The sequence below is a fragment of the Danaus plexippus genome, chromosome 26 (genome assembly GCF_018135715.1).
Source record: "Danaus plexippus chromosome 26, MEX_DaPlex, whole genome shotgun sequence".
NCBI classification, from domain to species: Eukaryota; Metazoa; Arthropoda; class Insecta; order Lepidoptera; family Nymphalidae; genus Danaus; species Danaus plexippus.
In genome coordinates this window covers 433,502-458,792 of record NC_083554.1, presented here as the reverse complement: position 1 = coordinate 458,792, position 25,291 = coordinate 433,502, and the positions used below count along the sequence as shown (strand labels likewise).

At 31.7% G+C, this 25,291-nt stretch overlaps 2 protein-coding genes across 3 annotated transcripts in view; one reads left to right on the top strand and one right to left on the bottom strand.

The window, feature by feature from the left end:
* LOC116774284 (neurobeachin) overlaps positions 1–25,291 on the bottom strand; it is a 217,203-nt gene that overhangs the window by 10,271 nt on the left and 181,641 nt on the right. Inside the window, 1 exon segment of the mRNA XM_061524874.1 lies at positions 3,800–3,915. Coding sequence (XP_061380858.1) covers positions 3,800–3,915 — 116 coding nt within the window.
* Positions 88–24,697, top strand: LOC116774285 (facilitated trehalose transporter Tret1-2 homolog). 2 transcript variants are annotated; one of them, XM_032666963.2, is made up of 5 exons: positions 88–272; positions 15,195–15,288; positions 21,511–21,640; positions 22,535–22,720; positions 22,975–24,697. In XM_032666963.2, the coding sequence occupies exons 1-5, from the start codon at positions 241–243 to the stop codon at positions 24,111–24,113; spliced, it is 1,581 nt and encodes a 526-aa protein (XP_032522854.2). In that variant the 5' UTR covers positions 88–240; the 3' UTR covers positions 24,114–24,697. The 2 variants fall into 2 exon arrangements, with proteins under 2 accessions (XP_032522854.2, XP_032522855.2); XM_032666964.2 differs by lacking the exon at positions 88–272 and adding an exon at positions 10,701–11,084.

Genomic DNA, 25,291 nt, shown 5'->3' with positions numbered 1-25,291 from the left:
TGTATGACTATTGTTGTTTTCACGTGACCCGCCTCTCCTTTTCCCATCTGATATCCAAGCATTCGTCTGACTGATGCCTACTTTCGCAGTCGTATGCGACGCCAAACTAAAATAATACTACAAAAAAAGTGCGAGTGTTTCTAAACGAAACTTAAGAGTTTCTCGTCCGTCAAAGTCAGATATGACTTATTTTTGCGCGCGAAATTCGTCACGGCGGCAATTGTTTTTGTGTTTTGTGTTATGAGATCGTGTATTATGGAAGGATGTCAAAGGTAATAGATTATATAAGTAATTATTAATCTTTCTGTTCACATTTTCCGCACGCGATATTCTTTGACAGGATAATTCAATGCAGATGTCATTGGCCTTGCTCGATGTAGTTAAATGTTGCACTACTTTATGCTGGTGGTATAAGGTATCATAAAATGGGCTTGTTTTATGAAAATATGTTTATTAATATATGTATATAATATATTCAAATTACATTTATATAATGTGAACGCTCTTATTCGTATATGAATTACAATTTATCTCTAAGTTAATTTATATCTTACGAAAGAAAATATTTTACGATTATCGCGATTTGAAATACGAGTACTTTTAATTTCCAACTTAATATTTTTTTAAGCTCCTATTTCTTGCTTATGAAGTGATTGTCGTCGGAGTGTAACAAAACGATAAATTTAGGTTGAGAAAGAAGTCTTTCGTGTTAGGAAACTTGCGAATTTGTACACCGCATAATCACTGTAGACGTTATAATGATAGCGGTGGACTGATAGTTTATATTATAATAACCCAATGGAAAATAACCAACAAAACACCTACTAATATTAATAAAAATAAACAAGTCACCTCTTGTTGAAATTTAAATGAGACACCAAAAGAACATGTAAATAGCGTTATCGAACATTCTCGTTAATAAAACGAGAGTGAGCAGCTAATTGTTTGTGATAATAATAATTTAATTTATATTGCACTTTATATCCTTTATTGTTTTAATATTAATTAAATAATAACAATTAACATATCACACTTTTTTAATAATTATAAATGTTGAACGATTACACATGACTTAATTAGATGGCCGGTTCAATGAACGCTGCATTATAAATGGACGTATTAAATAAATTCAATTTATTATAAAATGAAACTTATAATACTATACTACAATTCTATATTGGAAAGTGAAACTTTTTATGTTAGAAGTATTACTGCTAATGAATCTAACGGCATATATTGGTAGGAGGAGTATAATTATGTGTAGGTACATAACCAGGCAAAGAAAGACGTCGTTCGGGTTGATTGTATTACATAATAGTGTTGCCCTCGTCATCAATAAGCCGTAATTATTGCGTTAAGTCTGTTACGAACCTGTGTCATCATCCGAAACAACAGGATCCTCATCAGAATAGAAAATTGCACATTCAAGTGGTCATTAACACATTCGGTTCATTGAAGACAGCGAAATGGCTGTTTAAGAGGTAAAAAATGCATACGGTTTTTACATCCAACAGGAAAAAGGATCAACCTTCGCTTCAATAAATCATTATTAATAAAAACCTTAATAATATCCATCACCAAGGTTCGGTTGTCATGTTGTAACGAACCGCTATTATAATAGATGCGGGAAATATCTTGTCGCGGGACCGCATCAATTAATATACTGATAGTCTAAGGGCATATTACTATTTCATGGTAGGATTCAATTGAAAAACTACGACTCACAGGAGGAAAAATACTGAAAAATAACTTAGTTATCATAGGTTTATATATTAAATGTAACAGTCGTAGTGACGTTGTGTGTTAACGCTGTGACGGTAAGATAGTTTTTGTTTCGTTGCTAGTAGGAGTACCTCCGTCTAAAAGAGGTCGGTGGTCACGGTGATAGCTTTATTAGAAAATTATCCCTCAATATGCATCTCAGTCGATTCAATTGTTGACTATCAAGATAACGACGACTCGTTATATCTGTTAATTGTCTATGTACATTCAATATATTATGTTATAAATAAATAAATAATATTAAGGCACTTTCAGATTGTTATTTAATTTAGTAAACAGAGGAATAGAAAAAAAATTATATTACAGAATTTATAGTGGTTGATTGAAAGATTTGATTGTTGAATAAGTAATAAGGTTATATGCACGGAGGACTGAGAGTTTGTTACAGAATTATTACAACACCATCACACATGTAACTAAACTTGAGGTGATAAAAACACACTAATAATGTATATAAGTGACATGTTTCCCGAGAATGGTTCTTACATGAATCTATTTAATAAATTATTATATAATGATCGCACGGATCCTTCATGTATCTGTTTACGTATATTCATTACATAATATATCTATATATGCTTTGGACATTTCATTAATAGCCAGTTATCGTTTTCACAAGCAAGGTTTCCTTTCCGTTTGTTTGTGAGGTACAAATTATTACCTTGCTATTATATGTAGTATATATATTCTGTGGACTTTCTCACATCATATAGATCGTATCTAAATTATTTTATATGGTCCGGTGCAAATGCATTTTATTAGTCATATAGGTTTTTTCTTTCTTTATTATAAAAAGATATTTAAATTTATGATAAATTCACCTTGGTTCTGTGTGAGTTCCAGTTTTAAATGTCACCCGTTAAGAGTCGATCTCGAGCGGAAAACAGAAGCTCTATTAGACGATAATGATAGGCTTATGCAACATTATTATGTTGTTATATCATAAGAGTTGTTGTTATACGAGCAACACTTCCTAAGAAATATGACGACGTTATGTAAATAATACATAAGCACAAATATACATATATATATAAGGGGGTAAACGAGCAGACGGCCTACCTGATGGAGGTAGTTACCGTCGGTCATGGATATCCGCAACATAGTTCTGCAGATGCGTTGCCACTCTTGATTGGGGAAGAGGGAGAGGAAAGGGTGGGGAAAGAGAATAAAAGGGTGGGAACAGGAAAAGGTGCAAACGGCGCTCTCATTCATTGGACGAAACGAAAACTAGCTTGACCGCAGCTAGGCCCTACGACCTTAAACTAGGCTCTACCACCTTAACTCTTCCTTCGCCAGACTCCTATATATGATATGGTTGAGAGTATTTATCTAATACATATTTACATATTCTCATGTCATAATAACAGGTCACATTAGTATTTTTTTTATTGTATATTGATTGCACAAGTGGCGATGCAGTTGCTGAGATATGAATAAACATTTTCTTATATTTATTGCATTTTTAACATGCGCAGACGCAAGTTCTACTACTTGGGTAGTAATCGCTGATAGAGGGGAATGCTGAATAGAAGTGATTTATGCTGACTGAGTTGGAATGAGTATCAATAAGGAACTGGTGGATTATAAGAGTGTGATAAAAACTATTCGGCAATATCATCGGTGAAGGAAATTTATATTATTACTATCACAGCCGACAGACATTATCGTGATGAATAAAATATATCATATGGCTAAAGATTCTAACTCTTTGTTAATACCGACAATGGATGAAGTTAATATGATGAAGCCCTATATTCAAGACAACTGTCCACGACTGACAGTAATTTCATGTGTTAGCAAAATGCTTAGCACAGACTGCATTAAAAATGTTTTCATTAAATTTATCGTGAATTTTATCATTTCCTACGTTATTTTCTTCATTTCATTGTAATATGCAAAATTTTTGGGAATTGTTTGAAATCTTTAAAAAAGGACCGAAATTGGTAAAGCCGTCCTCAAGTTATAATGTTCAGAAGAAATGGGAGTTAATTTATATATATTACGTATGGATACTTACCGGCGATTGTGTTGAGGAACATTAAATACTCGAAGTTGGATATCTCCCTGCGTTGCCACTTCTGTGTCATGTTTGAGTTGCGCATCAGTTGTCTGGGAGACATCATTGAGGCGCGTCTGAGGAAGACAGGACTTGTTAATAATATTTGTTATGACAACTAACAGTTATTTACAATATCAATTTTGTATGATAAATGTATGTTTATATAACACATTTGGAAAGATGTCAAAAATGTCCTACAATAAAATATAATTTAATAAAGAAAAGAAGTATAATAAGTGGACGAAAATATAAAGAAAAATTACAAAGAAATAGTACAATCTAAGTAACAGTATTTGGAATACTTGTAGTTAGGGTAAAGTTTTATTTAACAAGTCAAATGTAATATACGGCAGGGGGGATATTTAGCAGTCACCACCATTGATGGTGACAGCAAAAGATGGTACCAACTCAGTACACGACCATTCGCATTGTAGCGGAAGTATCGAAACAAATCTCGGACATAAAGCCGCGAGAGTTAGTTCAAAAGTTTTTTTTGTTAATAATATCCATAAACAGAAGCCGAACCAAGTTCCTGTTCTCCGGAGGAATGTCAAGGAAATACTTAAATGTTTCGAAAGTAGTTTTTAAATACTCTCAATAATAACATTGCGATAATCGAATCGAACCATTGCAATGCATCGAGATGTTTCCTGTTTCCTAAATCGGCTTATTTTAAAATCATTCATAGTCCTAGATAAAACATACGACCCGCTCGGCCAAGGTTAGGCTGTGGGCGCGGAATCACCGATCAATCCAGATTTGCGTAAAGGAACGGCGGAGACCTTCGCATTTGAGGTCTGTTCGAATATATATATTAAGGAAATTTTATCGTCTTACTAAATGTTGGGCCCTTGACCGAAATACTTGACCCATTGGCGGCGTCGCTGGATGAAATCGGACCTTAAATAGATTACACCATTGTCATTGTTAAATTTTTTAACGACTCGGACCGACCAAGACGATAATTGTAGATCAGATTATAATAAACATCGCCTTGGAGTTAACAACTGAAAGTGGTTGATTGAGACAACATCGTTTGCTGTCGCGGATTGATGGAAAGTTTTTGTGGTGGTCATTGACGGCGGAGCTGGAGCCCCTCGTATTTGTGATAATGATTTTTTTGTACATATAATTGTTGTTAACCTCACAATTATATAAAAAATAAAATTAAAAAGTTACACATTGTGTTCCTGTTCCTTAGTTCCACTGTTATATAATCTTACGATTTTGTATTGTATATGTAAATTTTTGAGAATTACTCTTATGTATCCAGCACAGTCATTATTATAGTCAAAATTGATACATTTTTTATTTATAATGTTACTGTGTTAATATAATCAAGGTAAAAGTGACGGTAGCGGTCATTTCCTCCGGTTGTATGACGAGAGTGGGTCAGGGTCGTCGGGTCGACGACCTGCGACGCGCTGTCTGACAATATACGAACAGCGAATAAAATATTATATAGTATATACATATAAATATATAAATTACGGTCAGTCTCAATACATGTTCTCTTAACTGTTTGAGTAACATTTTTGACATTAAACAACTTGCATATAAATTTTAATTAAATCATTATTATTTATTGTTTCCATGATAATGTCAAGGTGTCGCGCGTTAAGAGCGGGAGATTATTAACATCGTTATTTAACGTAGTAATTACAAATTTGCGAGCGCGTCACGGGTCATTGGAGTCACGAACGTTGCACGGCTTAAGGAGAATTCATTCATAACATGAAATAAGAACGCTCCTTTACAATAATCACAAGAGACATTAAATTCAGTAGCAACACCCTCGAGATGGGACTCGTTTAAATAATATCAGATTTTTATTACATAAATTCAATATATATACAAAGATGCCATGAACCTTGCAGGTGTAAACATATTGAAGGGTCATTGTATTACAAAAACCAAAGTTCAATGGTTGCAGTCCGCGACCTCACCTGCCTAGGTTTAACATAATACAGATCAACATTTTACGGAAGTGTTCACTTCCTATAGAATCGAGCAATTTATCTCATAGCCGGAAACCGCACGGATAAGGCTGTCTATACTTTAACGACTTTCTGGACTCTATTGTACGGTCATAAATTATGTTATATTTTAGTTTTAAAGCTTTAAAAGCCTTTATTGAGTGATTTATAGTTATTTAATAAATATTATAGTTTTATATTTCACTTATGGATTCCAGGAAATTGGTATTTATGTCTTAAATCCGGTAACAAAATTCCTTAATAACTTGTTTTAGAGTGTAACGCGTTAAGTTAAATGAATTGTATTTGATCCAAGTTTAAAATTGCATTGTATTAAAAGGTACAATGCTTGCTCATTCGAGAGCAATCATTAAAACTGTACTCGTTACATGTAATGGCCCCGGTTGTCATTGACAATGAGCGTAGTGTATCTTAACCTCTAGACAGATAGTGTTGCGACGATTATCAAATAGTCTTATCAGATTATCAAATCAAACAAAATGTTTATATACGTTTGTTCACATAAACATGTTTAAATTAAAATCATATTTGTTATAATAAAAATAATAGGACAATCTTTATTTTATTCAATATTAAGTCTATTCTTAGGATATTTCTTTCAAGGAAAGTTTAAAACTCAAGAGGATTCAGTCTCCACAACCACAAGCATCATTCAATCTCTATCTGTGGATAGAGTTATTTTAAGAACCTCTAAAAAAACTCCACGTACTAGTTTTCTTGTTAAAATGAATCACACCACAACAGCCTTTGTTAGATTCTGAAGCGGAGAACTGATTTAAAATTAATCAAAACCTCATATACATACAATACACATACATCTGCTGTTTATTTGTCACACGAATACAAAGTAATTTATACGATAAATACTGTTCTACTGTCTACAATTGTATTACAGAACCATTTGACATACGCGGACGTTGGCAGTGTTCAGTATTCACCCACAACAACTGTTTATAACACAACGATAATAATGAAAACCTTTGTTACTAAACAAAGGAAACTATTACCACCTATATGATGATAATATAGCGCTGACCCATACAAGGAGTGAAATTATGTACATAGAAAACAAAAACAACCAGCCATACATTATGCCTATTTACTTTCATAAGTTGTTCTATAGACATTGTTACTGTCAAAGCAATCAAGAATTTGTTAGGATAGAAAAATTTGCAAATACATCTTTAACTGATATAAGCTAATGAAATCGAGAACCAATGTTAGTAGGTTTGTAGAGTAAGTCTTTTGCGACAGTTGATATTATTGTCGGAGATATTACTTCAGATAGAGATATGAATAGCTTTAGATGTCTTTGTGATGCTAAAATCATTTATTATACTTATCAATATGTTTACAAAAGGCTATTACAAATGATGTGCAAATGTTTGTATTTGAAACATCAAAATACGTGTAATTTTAACATAAACCGTGGAAATTGTTATTTAATATTTATCAGTCCACGGAAGTCCCGTGCAAATATAATTTATCAAAACAGTAATGATTACCAAAACTTTATTGTTATTTCAATGTCATTTTGTTTACTATTTTTAGTAAAATTGTATATTTTTTAAAAGCTATATATATTTGTAACCGGTGAAAGCGTGGGCAGCGTTTATTTTTTATGGAGTGCGGAAACTGGCATCACTTATTTGACGGTCCTTAAATAATAATATCCTTGCAATAGATTATATATTTTCCAAAATATATTTGTTTTGTTATAGGTATTTTTGCTTGTGTTTCTACATATTCTGTGACGTATACATGTAGGTTAGTGTCATTTATTACTTAAAAGATTAAGTAAACGAAAAAACAACCACTGTAACGGTCCGTTCATTTCAATTGAATTTTTATACGCAGCTTTCAGTAAACGTATGACAATAATTTACTTTGAATTTTCTGTGCCAGTAATTGAGTCATTACCCACTTTAACATTAACCACTTATAATGATTTTTTGAGGCAATGATCAAAGGATGGTTTAAACGTTGCGTCTCATCAATAATTCGTTCCTAATATTTCTGTGTATATGAATTTATCAACAAAACCATTTGAAGTGTAAGAGTTTATGTTAATGACGCAAATTTCTCCTAAACTAAATGCTGACAAACATTACCTAAACTGATTATTATAATTCGCTGAATCAGTTATGTCATTTCTTAAAAATATGCAAACAATACTTTAAAACCAATCATTTGTTTAAAGAAAAAAAATATATGAACCGCAAAATGATGCGTAACATTATTATTCGCACGAGGTGAGAATTAAGAACTAACGAAAAAACCAAAACAACACTTTAAAGGAAAAAAATAAATAAAAAACATTTAGTCATCGGTTGCACGGTTACAGGTTGTTAGAAAGCTGTTAAATTGAACAATTATCAAATAAATATATTTTTTTTATTTTAAACTTTGTTAGTTTAAATATTATTTGACGGAATGACAGTCATGTAAATTGATTAAGAGCTCTCTAAACATTTGACACAACACAAGTTATTCTCAAAGGTGCATCAGATGTCGGGGTATGAAGCCTGTGTCACAGCATCTATTAATTACACTGTGCGCTACACGCTCGCCGTATTTGATTCAATCATCTTACGTAATTTATAGCGTTTTATTACAAATATCGCTTTACGTCTCGAATGATTTGTCTTACCGATATTGTTTACAGTTAAATAATATAAATAATAGTAAATACATGATAGCTATAAATAAAACACATCACTTATACACTTCCATGGCTCACGTACGTTACGACATGTACGTACCTAATTATATCATCAAAACGATATGACATCGCTCTCGGACTTTACTTTCAACTACAGTTGTTCAGAATTTGATATGATAAAAATGTCTATATTTGTCTTTGAAAATTAAACAAAAGACTTATATCAAATGTCATCGGAGTTGACTGGAGGTCTTGACTGTCTTGTAGTAGACTCGGAGGATAGGAATATAAATATGGACTATAGATATCACAAGGATAGGGCTGACCTTGGATAGCGCATATAATACAGAGATATTAGATTATTTCGATTGAGGCCGATTTATAATACGAGCTAAAAGCGTCTAAACGTAGGTCCAAGTTCTGCATATAATTTTAAACCGCTCGGGATAATAAAATATCACCCCACAACGAGAAGCGAGTAAACATTAAAAAGTAATGTTATACAACAGGTCTACTATCACGAGGATTAGAGTTTAGACGATAGACGGAAACAATAGCTCAATTACGTAACTAGTTTTATAATTAACTCGATACGAACCTGTCAGCGAATGAACTCGAAACAGTTATTTTGCCAAACAAATAGTTGTTATACTTAGCTGAATATTCAACTTTTATAAAAATTGTTGTACGGTCTATGTAGTTGGTGTATACTTAGTTCGTTCAAAGAGTTTGCATGTTCAACCTGAAAACTTTTCTTTTAAAGGTTTCTATTTTAAAGCCTTCAACGATGCAATCCTTGACAAAGATTTATGAATGAAAATTTTACGCATACTTATAATAACAATTCGTATACGCCCATTCAAATCTTAAATAAGCCATGGAAGTTTGTCTATGGTTACATTGACTCGGTTAAAGTTATCAATATTCGGTTACTGTTTTACTTCAATACAGTAACTAGTTTTCATATTTAAATAAAACTTAGAACAAAACGAAACACAGAGATTAAGAAAATTTCCTTACTCCTTATAATAATTAAATAAAATCATTTCAGTTCTTTTATAAACAAAATGCATTTTTCTTAACAGCACATACCTTTTCATAATTCTCTTTCTATATATAAGGAGTTAATTTAAAATTAAATTAAATGAAGCATTACAAAGCATGTTCAGAGTATGTGTCTGAAGATAGTATAAATAACCTTTAATGACGACATTTCAAAACAATTTTCGTGAGATTTACAAGCCTTTACATGACCAATCCTCATAATGTTTAAACTAAGATCAGTTTCACTCATCAACTGAACTAATATGAAAGACAAATCTTTATTCATTCGCTCTAAAAATATACATTTTTCTCTTTACACGAACGTTAACTGCGCTACTATTAAATATAATAGGAAGATAGATAATTGTGAGTTACAACCAATTTGATGTTCCAACAACAATGGCTAAATAGAAAACCGACAAAGATTCAGATTACATAAAGGCTTATATGACGTACGTCAGATCAGTAGGTACTGATTACTCTACTATATACATATGCTTGTTAAATAAACTTAATTGTTATCGTGGAACTGTTGCATTGTTTAATATATTTATCATACACTTTGTAGGCGACTGTGCGGACGTCAGTCTCGTTCCGTTCATCTCAATTGTTGGCAATCGGAACATAAACAGATTTAAAAAAATATCTGAAAACATCGTTTAAAATAAGAACAGAATCCTCGGACGTCATCTCAATGAAACGCGCGATATGATAATATTGACGTTAGAGCATTTTTTAAAGAAATAAAAATATATTTTTCAATATAATATATAATTGTTTATTTGCGTCACGTGTGTTATCATTTTCTGTTGTCGCTGGCTCAGTGTTTAATGCGACTCTATCACATAAACGTTATCACATTTATATATTTACTATTAACGTTACTCTATACTTCAGTTGAGTTCGATTACTTTTAATGTTTTCACATAATACAAATACTATATAAATGCAATTTTATAACCAATTCTTGTAAGATAGACTTTGCATTAGCAAAAAAAAAATTCACTTGGTCGTTAAACTTCAAAAATAACATATATTTTTTTTATTATTAAAAATAAATTTTAATACAATAAAAAAAAATATGTTAATTATGATTTAATTGTCAATAATAATTGGTTCGCATTGTCTGGCGAAGCGTTCGTCGGTGGCGCTAGTAAAAGTTGCAACAACAAATGTGCGTTATAAAACACGACAGTTGAACCGAAAGATACTTCAGTTGGCCGGAGAACAGCGCAAGGTCAAGAGCACTAAACCTATAGCGACCACACGGCCCGGCTGTGTTCCGCTCTCACGGGCAAACGAATAAACCATATATATAATGAATACAGAGACGAATTAAAATAGAACTAATTGGGTGTCAAACGAAGACGACGGGCGGACTTACTACGGACGGGGACGAGCTCGTGAACTGATCCCCCGCGAAAAAAGACGTGTTGGAGGAAATAGATTTGTGAACAATATTTTATAAAACATAATAGCGTTGTGAACAGTGAAAAACATTTCCAGTCACATTGGGCGCCCAAAAGGATACTGGTCTACAGTGAGTCGCGTTTACTTTACTACTTATATATTTAATTATTTTTTAATAATCTTATAACATATCAGTATAAATTCAAATTGAAAATATATGATTATTTTATTTGTTTAGAGTATTTTTGTTTTTTTGAGTTCCTGTATGTCAACGTGTCATATATAGAGCACGTATCGTGTTCAGCTATCATAAATTGGAGACAATCTTCTCACTTATATAAAAATATAAAATTATGTTAATTTTGAGTCGCAATTTTTTTTTTTGATAACAATATAATATTTATAATATTTTAATGTAAAACAAAAAACAAGTTTATTTTGTTTATGAAATTAAATTTTACATAATATATAGCACAATAAAAGGGTACTATATTGTCCTTAAGAATAAAATTTAGTAAAGGGATCAATAAAATTATAAAAGTGTAATTCTCAATAATAATACACAATGTGTTGACATACAATCTAAAGAAACTATTAAAAAAGGAAACATACATTTTTGATAACATTAGATTTTTCTCTAAATATCTTAGAATGAGAAACTTCGAGAATGTTCTCAAATACATAAAATACGACGCCTTAAAATATAAAGTTATACGAATCGTCTGCTATAATAAGTGAGCGAATAGACGGACAGATCGGCGTGTTGTCAAACATGTTACGGATTACACATACAGACATACATACATACAACAATGTCTGTATTATATAATATAAAAAAAAAGAACTATCGCAAACAGTGTTTAAGGGTCACCGACCCCGACGGTTAATTTCAACTTTAAATTAAACTTTTTTCTTATAAAATAATATAATATTTACATTTCGCATCACCGATCCATTATTTCTTTACTCCGTGGACGTAATTCTTTAACAGGTATAAATTGATTAGTTCTGAATATTTGTCGAACTGTCAACTAATTGAACTTTCTTTAATACTTGTGATTAATATAAATAAAGTCTCTCAAAGCTAGATGCGTTTACTTAAAGTGTTTGCTATCTACCTCCGAGTTCTGGTCACACTATATACAGTTTCAATATCATTATTTGAAATTTAGTGACACTGCGTAGAATATAATACGTTCATTGTCTCAAATGTGAGAATGGCATTTTGATCTTATTCATTCAATAAAAAAACTATGATCGTCAGTGTTCCGTGAGGTCGCTTTCTGTATTTTAAATATTATATTATTATTAATAAACGCCATATTCTTCTGTTACATCTGATCTGTGATCATGAGTTGTTATATTGCTTATTTAAGGTTATAGTATAACTAGTCACTCTGTACGATTCGAGAAGAGTCGCCTGTGGAAACCATTTAAGATTTACATGAAGAAAAAACGTGTCATATTTAAGTAAATCGAGCACGCTTCACGGCGACTCACGAGGACGTAACTCACAGCCGACGAGCTGTGATAACACGCATTTATTGATATACATACAAATATTACTAATAATAGAGAATTTAAAAAATTACATTGTTCACTCAGAAGAAATAGGTAAATGGGAAATCAGTAGCAGATAAGGCGCCCTCGTATTACATGAGTTCAATAAATTGCTATATCATTTAAATAAACTATTTTTGAATTGAATGCAGTGCTTATTATGTAAATAATAGACATTTTATTTAAGATTTCAATTAATTTATAGTCATAATTGATAACGATCAAGCGATTCATATTTAATAAAAAGAGTTTGTTTTCCGAGCACGATCGTCAGATAAGATCAAAATATATATAAAAAAAATTAACAAAAACAACTGTTAATAAATGATAATATAGATTCTGTTATTAAAGAAGTGAATCAAGGCGGAAAATAATAAACAAAATACAATGTAAATCACAAAAACCAATTTTATCAATAAACATGGCCAATCAAAGTTATCTGAAAGCTGTAATTATAATTTTTTTATCTTATTTTGTTTTTACAACAGAAACAATATTTTTCTTTCCTCCTTATTCTGATAATAGCGTTAGAAGCTTTCTTCAGAGTGACCAACATACATTCAGACACACTAATAATTAATAATTTCTATGTAGATATTAATTATAATGATATATATGACGAGGACTAGATACATTTTTGTCTGCTGTCATATCTTTAACATCGTATCTATTTTAAGACGTGACTTTTTTTCTAGAAATACCACTGAGAATTAATCTCATTTTTTGTACGGTCCTCGGCGTCCCAATTAATATTTATATGTGTTAAGACATGTATTTTAATCTAACGTATTAACATAATAATTTCCGTGTTGGTGGCATCTTTTATAATTTTTTTTGTGCAAATTTATTTCGTTTCATTTCTCTAGAGGTCGTTGCGAATACTGTGACTGCGTGGGTCGGCTAAGTATTAGGTAAAAACATAATAAAATTAATAGAGCAGGCATAAAAGGTAATTTCTTGCTGCTGTTGATGATTTTCAGCACAATTTTATGAAAGATCATTACATCTGTCACATTACAACACGGCATAGAAAGCGATACATTATTGGGGCCTCGTTACACAAGTGGAAGTGACAGGCCCATCATGGGAATAAGTTGCGCTACGGACGGGTCAGTTCAGAAGGGATATTTCCTTAGTTAAAATCATGGTTGACCCAGACTAAAAGAAGGAAAGCAATATTCGGATAAGTATTTTAATCTGTAGCACGTTTTTATCTTTTTCAATTATCTATTATTATCTTAGTGAGCGGGTTCTGCGCGTGTCTATGAATTTTTCACTTAAAATAAATTATTAAAATTTTAGTATTCAGTTTAAATTGATTTGAATATTGAATTAAATTAAAACAGAATTGAATTTTTAATAACCAACATATTCATTTCTTAAGTTTAAATATATTTATTTCTTAGTTTTTATTTCGTTAATAAATTTAGACACTAAAAGAAAAAGACAAACGATACATGTAATTAGGTTTTTAAAATTAACGCAAAGTATAGATAATACTTTAGTCAAAATTCAAATAGAAAAAATAGAATGAAAAGTTCAACGACACTGTTATTAAAAAATCAATCGAATAAGTGTTCCAACGAAAATCCTAATCAATGCTACGCTTCCTAACATTGTAAAGATGCCACCAGCAATTTCAAATTCTTATAATAATATTTTTAACATTAAAGCAACATTTAAATTAAAATTGAATTACAAAATAGACGCTTAACAAGTTTAATAAAATTTAAACAAAATTACACGTTAAAAAAAATATTTTTTTTGGAACACCAACTATATACGTGGCGAGAAGAAAATGGTTTGAAATTTATATAAAAAATAATAATTGACGTACAGACAGGGTTCCAACGAATCCGAGATCTCACATAGAGAATTCACTTTGCAGCGTCTTACTTTACTAGCGTTAAAGTTATTTTGGTTTTCTAAATATTTAATTATATATCTAGTTAATAACGTAGTCTAACAGGTTCTAAACACTTCCTCTTCTATGACGGAAACAGACACATTGGCAAAGGAAGTGAATGTAGAGCTGCGTCATGTGGTAGAAATAGATCATAAGATATAAATAACTTTGGAAAAAAAAAATCAAACACCGTAGACGACTAGCTCTACATAATAAACATACGAAGCGTATTGTCTATCACAAAGTTAAAAGTAGGTCCTAAAATTCAAAAGTATGGGATGTCATGAAAAATATTGAGAGACACCACTTTAAAGTTTTATAGAAATTAGGAACTAAAACATGTGAATTTTTTGAAAAAAAAAATGCCTGTTCTATTATTCTCTTCTATACCTTGATAATAAGTGGGAAAAGTTTTGTTACATTCGTTTGAGACTCGATTAATAATCGAGCATAATGAGCCGCGACGAACGGCTCCTTAAAAAATGAACTTTACATGTGCTATTAAAAAAAATCTTGGTAATAGTTAATGGTGCGAGTGAAGGCGAAGGAAGGGTACAGTTTATTGAATAATAAAGTTATCACATCTACATTAATACTAATACCATGATTATTGTGAGGTTAACAAACCTTGAAATTGAAAATCTTTTGGGATATTTTCATAAGGAAAAAGATATAAATTTACATATAAATTATAGAATATTTTTTAGTTCTTATTATACCTAAATATGATGTTGTTTATGTATATAATGTGTGTTTGTTTGTTTTGTTTACCAGGCGAGCGGCGGCGGTGCGACATCGGCGCACGCGCACCATGTTACTCAACATCAAAGGGTTCTGGAAGGTTTGCCGCTATGGAGATTTATATATGGTGATTATACTAGATTATTTTTAAAATAGGGCTATAATAAGTAAATATTATTGTTAAATTAATTTTCATGTCTTAAGTTAATGTGTCAAGGAAACATTTCCCATTATCCGGAATATATTAAAACTACTAAACAAAGAACGCAGTGCTCTCATTTTCATACACAACATCTGCAATGTTCAACTGTTCAATCTAAAGTATGAAGACGTGTCCCATATTAAAGAGCAAACCTATAAATCATAGCCACGTAATTTAGCTTTGTATAAAGTGATAAAATTATTGTAGTCAAATGATGAGTCACCTTAATAATGTTTTTGTTAGAAAAATATCATTCATATACCTATTATATAATAATAATTTAAATATAATATAAAACAATTAAAAATTCACAGTTGCGCTGCGTTTATGCTGCTTTGAGATTTTCCTCTTATTTAAGTTAGCTTTGTAGGTTTTGCAAGAAGTCTTTTATAATAATTATTTATATGTTTTAGTACAACGAACAATAATTAAGTATTATGCAATCCGCTCCATCGACGTAAAAATTCCATTTGTCATATCAAACTTAATTATATACATCATGAGCGTGTCTGCGCTGTCTTAGATATAACTCTTCCGACGATCCCGCTGACGGCGACAGTTTATAAGGGAATACACTCAAAGTGACACAATCAACAAAAAAACATTATACTAAAAATGTATTTCTATATTTGTTTATCGTGTCAAAAATAATTTTGGTAAGCATATAGAATATTCTCGTTATTCATTCAAAGTCTCATGTCTTGGAAAGACCGAAAATATTTGAGGGTGACCAAACTATTAATTTTAATGGTGGTTATGTTACAATTTTTTTCTAAGCTGTACATCAAATTGAGATGGGCAGAAAAAATTTCACTTTTGTCATTAATATTGCGCAACTATTCGAGAAAAAAATGGATTTTTTTTTAACTTAGATATCACTTCTTTCGTCAAAATTACGAAGAATGAAAACAATATTTCTTTTCGATTCCTATTTTTTTTTCCATTAGTGTATATTCAGCTTCAAATAACCTCATGAATAAACATCAATTTAACATGGAATTAGTTTCCATTTCCATCGTAATTATAATTAGTAATAGTTGAATTTAATTGCACTTAATTTCAAATCAGACATTAACATATCCCTGATGAAAATTCATAAAAGTTAGGAAACGGCGAACAAGATGGATACTAGAAACACGCGGAAACAAAACATTCCCCCGGTGCTACTCGATAATAATAATAATATCTATATATATTATTATTTGATCTTTTAATATTTATTCATATTAAGAACTAAGTAACAAATTGACAACAAACTTATTTAAAAAATATATATATATTAATCAATGATTCTCGATGACTCATATCTAGAAGACGATGAAATTTATTTCTTTTAATATATGACTTAGATTAGTATACATTAGTACGTTAGAGCGGGTTTCAACCTAACTCCACCTAACCCAACAACCTAACTCGTAATACGTCCAGTATTATAATAGCGTTCCAGTCGTTTTCTTTTCCATTACATATTATCGCTCGCTCTAATAACGAAAACATAATAATTCGATTGATATTCACTCTGTTGTTTTTGAAAGATAAAATTAATTTATATATTTAAATTATTTACATAACATTAATAAAGGAGTGTTGAAAATGTTATAAAGATATTATTAAAGTGTAACTAAAGAACTTAGAATAAAACAAAAAAAACGCAGTTATTGTGATAATGGAAATCTAATAAGAATATATTTTGTACTAAACTGATCGATTGTTACCTCACATATTAAAGCAAGGGATTAAAAGACACGTTGTAATATCTAATGAGACGTGTCTTCGTCATATATTTTATACGCGAAACACATCAGTCGTCAGAGGAAGAGGCTTCGGCTTTGGAATACCTTTACGTCTTTACCTAATAAAATTCTGAACACATTGTAAACATTACATATTTTATCCTCATCTTTAAAGACTATTCATTATTATGTACTTTTATTAACTGTAAAGTTTTTTCTTGAATAAACAATTACTAATAAGTTATTTTATATAACTCTCCGATTACGAGCCAGCGGTAATGCCATTCAAACGTATTAGGATAATATGGGACAGGAGTGTATTAAAATTCTTACAAGATTGAAACCTGTTTTTGAGATATCATTTTGTATGTATATCGCATACCTCGTGTAAGGTGGAAACGTCCAGAACTTTCGAAGAGACGAGTTCTTCTCATGATCACGATATCCTCATAATATAGGTATGTATAAACTTCACAAGTGTAATGGCCGTGCAACAGATAGCAATCTATTTTGATCGTCCACAATAAACTCATGTTATAACGTTATTATAATCACCGTCGATACCTAACACTCTAAGTTGTGACTTTATTACTCCAAGGTCGCATTTAACACCACTACCTGAAACACTATCCTTACGATTTAGACGAGGAATTGATATTATTAGCTTCACACCGACATTAATTTATTTTATATGCAAGTTTATTTCTGCATGATTTTCTTTGTCTCCCGGTCTACGCATAATTTGCATATCTAGGGCTAAATAAAAACAAACTCACGTTTACTTTGATAAATCTGAATATGTAATTTTTTTAACAAACCCCATACTTTATACATTGAGTCATCGCAATTGTATTTCTGTAAGAATAAACATTATAATGGAAGTAATTTTATGACAATCTTTCGTAATTGTATTATCAAAGTCGTCATTTAGCGGACGTAGAGAAAAAATGCCAAGATTATACTTTGATTAATAATCGGAGGGAATAAATTTATTAATAAAATGTATTTAATCACAATAGCAGTATATCCTGCGTCCTTAGACCGCGTTTAAAATGTCTCACTATAAATAGTTTCTGGTACTTAGGTGTCAGTCGTGCTTGAGGACTTTAAAAGTAAAGGTGCTATGACCTCAAATGAACTCAATGTGTTTATGAAGTGGAGACTTGTTCGTTTAGTTGCTTGTCGACTACACCGTAGAATGCCAATTTCCACAACAAACGATATCCCTTTAGAATCTGTCGGAGTCAACATCGCTGTAAGTAAATGTGACATTATCAGTTTAAACCTACCCACAAATTTGGATGACTCTATCCAGTAATTTCTTTAGAGTTTAGCCTTTTGGTAGATTCAGTAGGACGTGCTGTAGATTTATTGATGATTGTTTTCTAGATTAGTCTCCTCGTTGCTGTGTACAGTTTGCGCCCTTAGTCCTGAGTGACTCCTGATAACTGAGTTATGTGTCGTGAACAGTTGACACTCTTGGTCTTGTATTTTTAATTTCGTTTAAAAATTCACATATTAATTAAAAAATTGTCGAAACGCACAAACGCTCCTCTACATTTAAGATTATTTATTAAAAGTAACTTCCTTTAATATATTTTTTATGAGATTTCTTCATAAATTTAATAGATCTTTTGTGTATATTATGTAAAGTTGATGATATGATAATATTTTGCCGTCTGTATGCTATGTAAGACAAACAATAGCTTCACCAATCGGAACCCGCACGACACTGATAACCAGACTGTGACAGATACGTTTTAATATAACAAATATTATTGAAAGAAATTTCAAACAAATTGTGTTTTATGAAGTCGGTTACTAGTTTTGTCAGATTTTAAGACCAAATTTTTAATTTTTAATTTTAATTCGCAGCAGTTACAAATAATATTATACTTTTTGGGATAATTTAAAAATAATAAAAAAAAATATACATGAAAATGTAGAGACACTTTACAAAGAAACGTGGACACTGTTATTGTATTAAAATTAATTATTAATGAAGTCTTGTCTTTTCATTATAACGTTAGCGAGTGCTCTGAGATAATAAGTTATAAATGATCGTTTGACTTAAGGAATTAATAATTAACTAGAAGCGAGTTATATTCACCCACACGGAAGGAACAATCATTTGTTGTGTTATTAGTATTCATATTAAAACGAGAAAATTTCATTATGATTATTAATTGTGTTGCCAATCGAAAAAAAATATTTTTTTTTTATGTTTCACAAGTTTCTATTTAAATTTTATATTTATTGAGAATGGTATCACTGGAAGTTTAAAATTGTTTTTTAAAATCTAGCCGGCATTGATAATTTAAATAAATAAATACATCTATTGAAATCTAAAAAAAATAATAGACATATTATGTATTACGAACGATTGTTATGTTGTGTTACGGAATGTTTTTGTGTTCAACATCCGCGAAAACAAAACGAACATTTAAAGCTTGAAGATGGAGAGCTCGAAAAAATTAAGTAAACAAGAAATTCACATTGTATATAAGATATAATGTTTATAATGACATTACAGCGGTTCACTCGTTATGGTAGTCGCATGCCGTTAATAGAGATGAACACTACGTATGTACATACATACAGACACACACACAGAGAACTGCAACATACAATAACATATTATTTATGATAAGAATTTGACAAGATATTAATAGATTGATAGATGCGACGGCGGAGAGGTCGCGAGCAAAAAATAATAACATTTGTGACGTAAAAACTCCGCACAAGATAAGATCGAGTAAACATTTGGGAAGCATTTGAACAAGTTCGTAGTGTAACTGAGATCGAACGATTCATTCCTACTAAATCTAACTGTTTATAGTGTTCACGTCGAGTTTATACGAGAAAATTGTTTTATTAAAACATGCTCATACCGTTACTGATGATAACGAGGAAAATAATTTCACCGATTTACAACAGCGTCATAATATTAAGGAACGGCATGTGCAACGATGATTCCTTTTCCTTTCGTATATTTTTTCACGTTCCGGTCTTTATTTCGCTCAACTTCAGTATCATCTCTACGAACGAGTAATTTCCACAGTAATAACAGCTAACGTCGGCACAATAACACATCAGTGAGTCCAATTAGAGACGTCGGACACAACAATCTCGAGACACTGTCATGCGTTTCTAATATGCCAGCCAGCTCTAGGTATTGTGAACTTACCTAAATGCTAATGAAACACTGATTGAGTGTCAGTAAGGGCTCAGTTTTAGATATTTTTTATTCCGTCATGACTTTGACATGGGTGGCGTGGTCGGTGGATAAACCTTGTTTGGATGCACGCGGCGATTTTTTTAAACATTTAATTATCAATAAATTATTCATTAATAAAAACCTGTGAAAAACCTTAATTCCCAGAGTTATTAAAGATAACATTTAACTGTATTCGCAATATTCATATATGATGATGATTTAGAAGAGTGTATATAATGTTGATCGACGTCATTAATTCTTGTTTTATACTAAATATTAAATAAATTACAATGATCTAGATATACAATTAATTATGAGATGTCACAAGATAAATGCTTCATTTATTTGCCGCACCACGTGCTGCACTGTAATTTAATTCACGTTGTTGACAAACACACACAGATTGTGTGTTTGTTCGTGTACACGTTAATATAAAATACGCGTGAGTTATTGAATACGTTTTGTTAACAAAAATACTATAAAAAAATTAATTAATTTGTGTATCAATATTAAACGCATTGATCGGCATTACACGCTTGATAGACGCTCTTGCCAGAATTTTCTATTTATTATTATAATGTATTTTTAAGTTCCACGTAGCTAGGTACCTACCTACCTGCCTACCTGCCTCGGTAAATTCGTTTAGAATATATTGTCTTCTTGGCAGTATGTAAAGGAGACGTAATATAATATATTTTCACAGTCAGTGTACCTTAAAATTGCCGGCTGGCTTTTATAATGCAGCGGATTATTATCGGACGGAAATGTTTAATAGAACTTCAAGACAATGGGAACGAAAAAAAATAATGTGGACACTTTGAAAATATTATTAGTGATGACAGATTCATATGATGATCAGAGGAACAAAAAATCGTTTGAGAAAACGAGCCGATCAAATTGTTCACCGTCGCCCGTCACCCGTTAAGTGGAAATAATAAGGTTGCTAATATGTTTTCCAGCTGTATAATGTATTTGAACATTAGTTATATAAAAATATAATATGTCGCAATACAATTGTATGAAGAAAGCTGTTCAGGTTTCCACTCTGAATAGCAAAGTAGATTATTCAACAAAAAAATCTATAACTCTTGTTCCACTCGAGCAAGTGTTGCATATTAGTTTTCCGCTCCGACACCATGAGCGAGCGTTTGCTTGTGACGTTTGTATTGAAACGTAACGGGACTTGGTGACTTTCAGGTGCTGGCGGCCTTGGCGGCGCAGTCGATAAACATATCGGTCGGCTTCTGCCAGGGTTTCTCCGCCGTACTGCTGCCCCAGTACACCAGAGACCACCCTGGCATATCGTCAGAACAGACCTCATGGATTGGTAAATACTTATGCTATCATAATTAATCAAATGTAATTAATATTTTCTCTCCGATTATTATTTATATTTATTCTGCTTCTCGTTTTTCAATATACAGTTTATATATTATATAAATGATACATATTATAAGTATATAAAAATAACGTCATCCGATATTAAATCGATTCGAAATCGATATCAAACTGAAATTTTAATTTAAATTTTTTATTACATCATCACCTCGATATGAAAACTAAATTCATATGTTATAATCACCTGATATATAGAAAATGAAATTTTTATTTCGTAGATAAGGACATTGAACACCAAAAATAAAAACTAAGGAGATTTGTTTCAAATGATAGGTTATAGCTAGTAGCTTAGTTGGTCTTATTACAAACTTCTGTAACAGTTTATAACACAAGGCTGGCAGACATCGCAAACGAACCGACTTAATCATGTCACAGTGATTTAGTATATTTTATTAAATATTATCGCTGTGTACAAAGAAAGTGGAAAAGTAAATGAAGCAGAGCGTGCAAACATCTGATAACAGAAATTGTTTACAGAATGTACTAAACAAAAGAGATAAAGGGGGCACTAAGCCTCCGCATTTATTTGCAAGCACGGCTCTGTAAACTGGGTCAATATAAACAGATAATAATAATTGGATTTATGTTAATGAAACTACAGATAACAGAAACGGTACGGAGAAGTCACGTGACAATCGACGAATTACTAAATAATATTAATATTTTTTATTCCTTCTATTGAATTTGAAATAAGTGATTTTATTTAAAGCAACGCGTTACTTTTGTAACCTAGTATAAACGTCGAATACAGTAGGACGAAATGCAAACATTCCTGTTAAAACATGAACCCGTATCCTTCTCTTATTGAATCTATGTTTTCCAGCAAGCCTTGGTGTTATATCGAATCCCATAGGAGCTCTCTTGGGCGGTATGATGGTGGATGCCGTCGGTCGAAGGTTACTCCTTCAGTCGATAGTTCTTCCGAACCTGATCGGCTGGTTGGTCATAGCTTTATCGGATACATATGTCTTCTTGTGTGTCGGAAGATTCATCACTGGCTTCACTATCGGTTAGACTCATAGCCCTACTTTGTTTACTTTTAATAAAATTATTATATTTGTATATATATTAATTGTTATTATTGTATTTATTGACTTTTTCCCGCTTAATATTTTTTGATACGTAATAACAATCTCTTCACTAGTAATAGTCCTTTTCTCTAGAGTCTGTTTTCTTAACTGAATGTTTTTTTGTGAGTGTAATTTGATTCAGTTGATATTAGACTATTGTTCCAAAAAGTAAAATGTGTTAATTTCTTTATAGGAATGTCCACGGCATCTTATATCTACGTAGCTGAGATTACGACTCCCGAAAAAAGAGGAGTACTAAGTGCTCTGGGTCCGGGGTTGGTTTCCACCGGTATATTTATAGTGTACTCATTGGGCGCCTTCATACATTGGAGGACGGTTGCAGCGATATGTGCTGCAGTGTCTTTATTGACGCCGTTCTTGATGTACTTCGTGCCTGAATCCCCGCTGTGGCTGGCCTCCAAAGGGCAAATGAAGGAAGCCTACGACGCAATGTTCTGGCTGAGACAGAACAATAACACAGCCCAGCAGGAGCTCATGGAGTTCACCAAGGACCGAAAACAGAACGAGTCGATGACTTTCAAACAAAAGCTTGGGTTGTTTAAGAGGAGGAGCGTTTTGAAACCGTTCGCTTTGCTGATCATATTCTTCATGTTCCAAGAGATGTCTGGAATTTACGTTATATTATACTATGCTGTGGACTTTTTTAAATCTGTTGGGACGAGTGTTAACGAATTTACAGCTTCCATAATTGTAGGAGGAGTGAGGGTTTTTATGGGGGCCGTAGGAGCTTGTCTCATCAATAGTTTTAGAAGAAAAACTTTAGCTGCTGCTTCGGGTCTCCTGTTGGGAGTTGCGATGTTGGGAGCCGCCGTTTGCGACAGTTTGAACGGCCCACCGTCTATTAAATTGGGTTGTATTCTTCTACACGTTTCTTTCAGCATGGTTGGCTTTTTACAATTACCATGGATTATGTCTGGTGAACTGTATCCTCAGGATATTAGAGGCATTATGTCTGGAGCGACCTCGTGCTGTGCTTATGTCCTCATCTTCTTCAATATTAAAACATATCCACAGTTGGAGTCTCTGGTGACCAGTAATGGAACGCTATATATTTTCGCTATTTGTGCTATACTCGGAGCAACCTATTGTTACTTGTTCTTGCCGGAGACGAAAGGAAAGACCTTGACGGAGATCATGAGGCAGTTCGACGAAGAGAAGAAAGAGAACGATCCAGAAATAGGATACATGAAACATGACAGTGGAGAAGTAAAATCGATCCAAAGAAGACACAGCGCGGGAGCAGCTGTCTCATTGGAGAAGAGTAAGGAATTGGTGAAGCAGTGGACGCAGAATAATAACGACAAGAAATAAATAGACCTCTTTGTGGTTTTAATTAAGTTATGAAGTTATTGTGCTGAATTATTATTTGGTGAGGGGCGATTTGTGATTTTATGTAGTCGGTTTAAGAGTTAGATTTATTTGATACAGAGTTAATTTAATTTATAAAGATACGATCAGTATTAAAGTCCGTATGACTGAGTTAGGTTAAGTGAGTGATACATTCCATTGTGATAAATATTTTACATTGTTACATACAGATGATAAATGTATTTAGATATTATTCTACATTAATATTGTTATAAAGTATATGTATTTATAATATTCAGATAAATATTTAATATAATACATTAAGTAATATTGAAAGGGACATAAAAATGTAGCCTTCAAAGACTGTTAAGAAAATAGAAGGATCAGACAGATACTTCTAGAAAATTTTATATGCATTATATGTAACTTATTGTGTTTCAATATGATACTTATGTAGCTGTCTTTAGAGCTCTTTATTTTTATTAACAGGGTTTACGAATTTAGTTACCAAATTAATGTAATTTAAATGAGTTTTGTGATGATTTGTGTACTATGAACGAGTATTAAATTAAATCATGTTTCTTAAAGGTGTCTGTCATTTTAATATTCTAATAATAAAATTTAAATTATTAATTACTTCAAACGATACACAATCCTTTATGTCGCTCGCAAATACTTTTATATCCTTAATATAAAACGAAGTTACTTATTAAATGTGCCGTTAAAAGTTTACATGTCACTATGGGGATTTATTAATAATTTTAGATTTAAAAAATAACTGCAATATAAAAAGGTTCAGAAATATTTTATTCGCAACTACTGAACAGAATTTAAACATTCAGTTTTCAGTTCAAAACTTTTACCCGGCAATACAGCGCCATCTTTTGACATGGTAAAGAAACTATTACAAACTGCTCATGACTCACATCTCCTTGAAAGCCTTTTAGTGCTACATTCGAAGAACAGATGTCACCTTTACGATGTCACCTTTACGATGAGATACTAAGAATCGCGAAGTGATCTTTCTTAAAAGTATATATTATTTAGTGAATAACCTAAACATTATTAAATATAACCGAATTTTGAGACAATGTTTTAAAATATGAGATTTTATAAATGAGAAAAAGTTGGCAATTACATAATAGTTGCGAATTAATGTCCATCTAGTTTATTCATAAAGT

Bases quoted from the DNA above. Each gene is read 5' to 3' on its own strand.
- LOC116774285 (XM_032666963.2), top strand. From the start codon at position 241: ATGAGATCGTGTATTATGGAAGGATGTCAAAG. The intron at 15,289-21,510 runs GTGATTATACTA...GGTGACTTTCAG, and splicing joins GCTATGGAGATTTATATATG to GTGCTGGCGGCCTTGGCGGC. The intron at 22,721-22,974 runs GTTAGACTCATA...ATTTCTTTATAG, and splicing joins CATCACTGGCTTCACTATCG to GAATGTCCACGGCATCTTAT.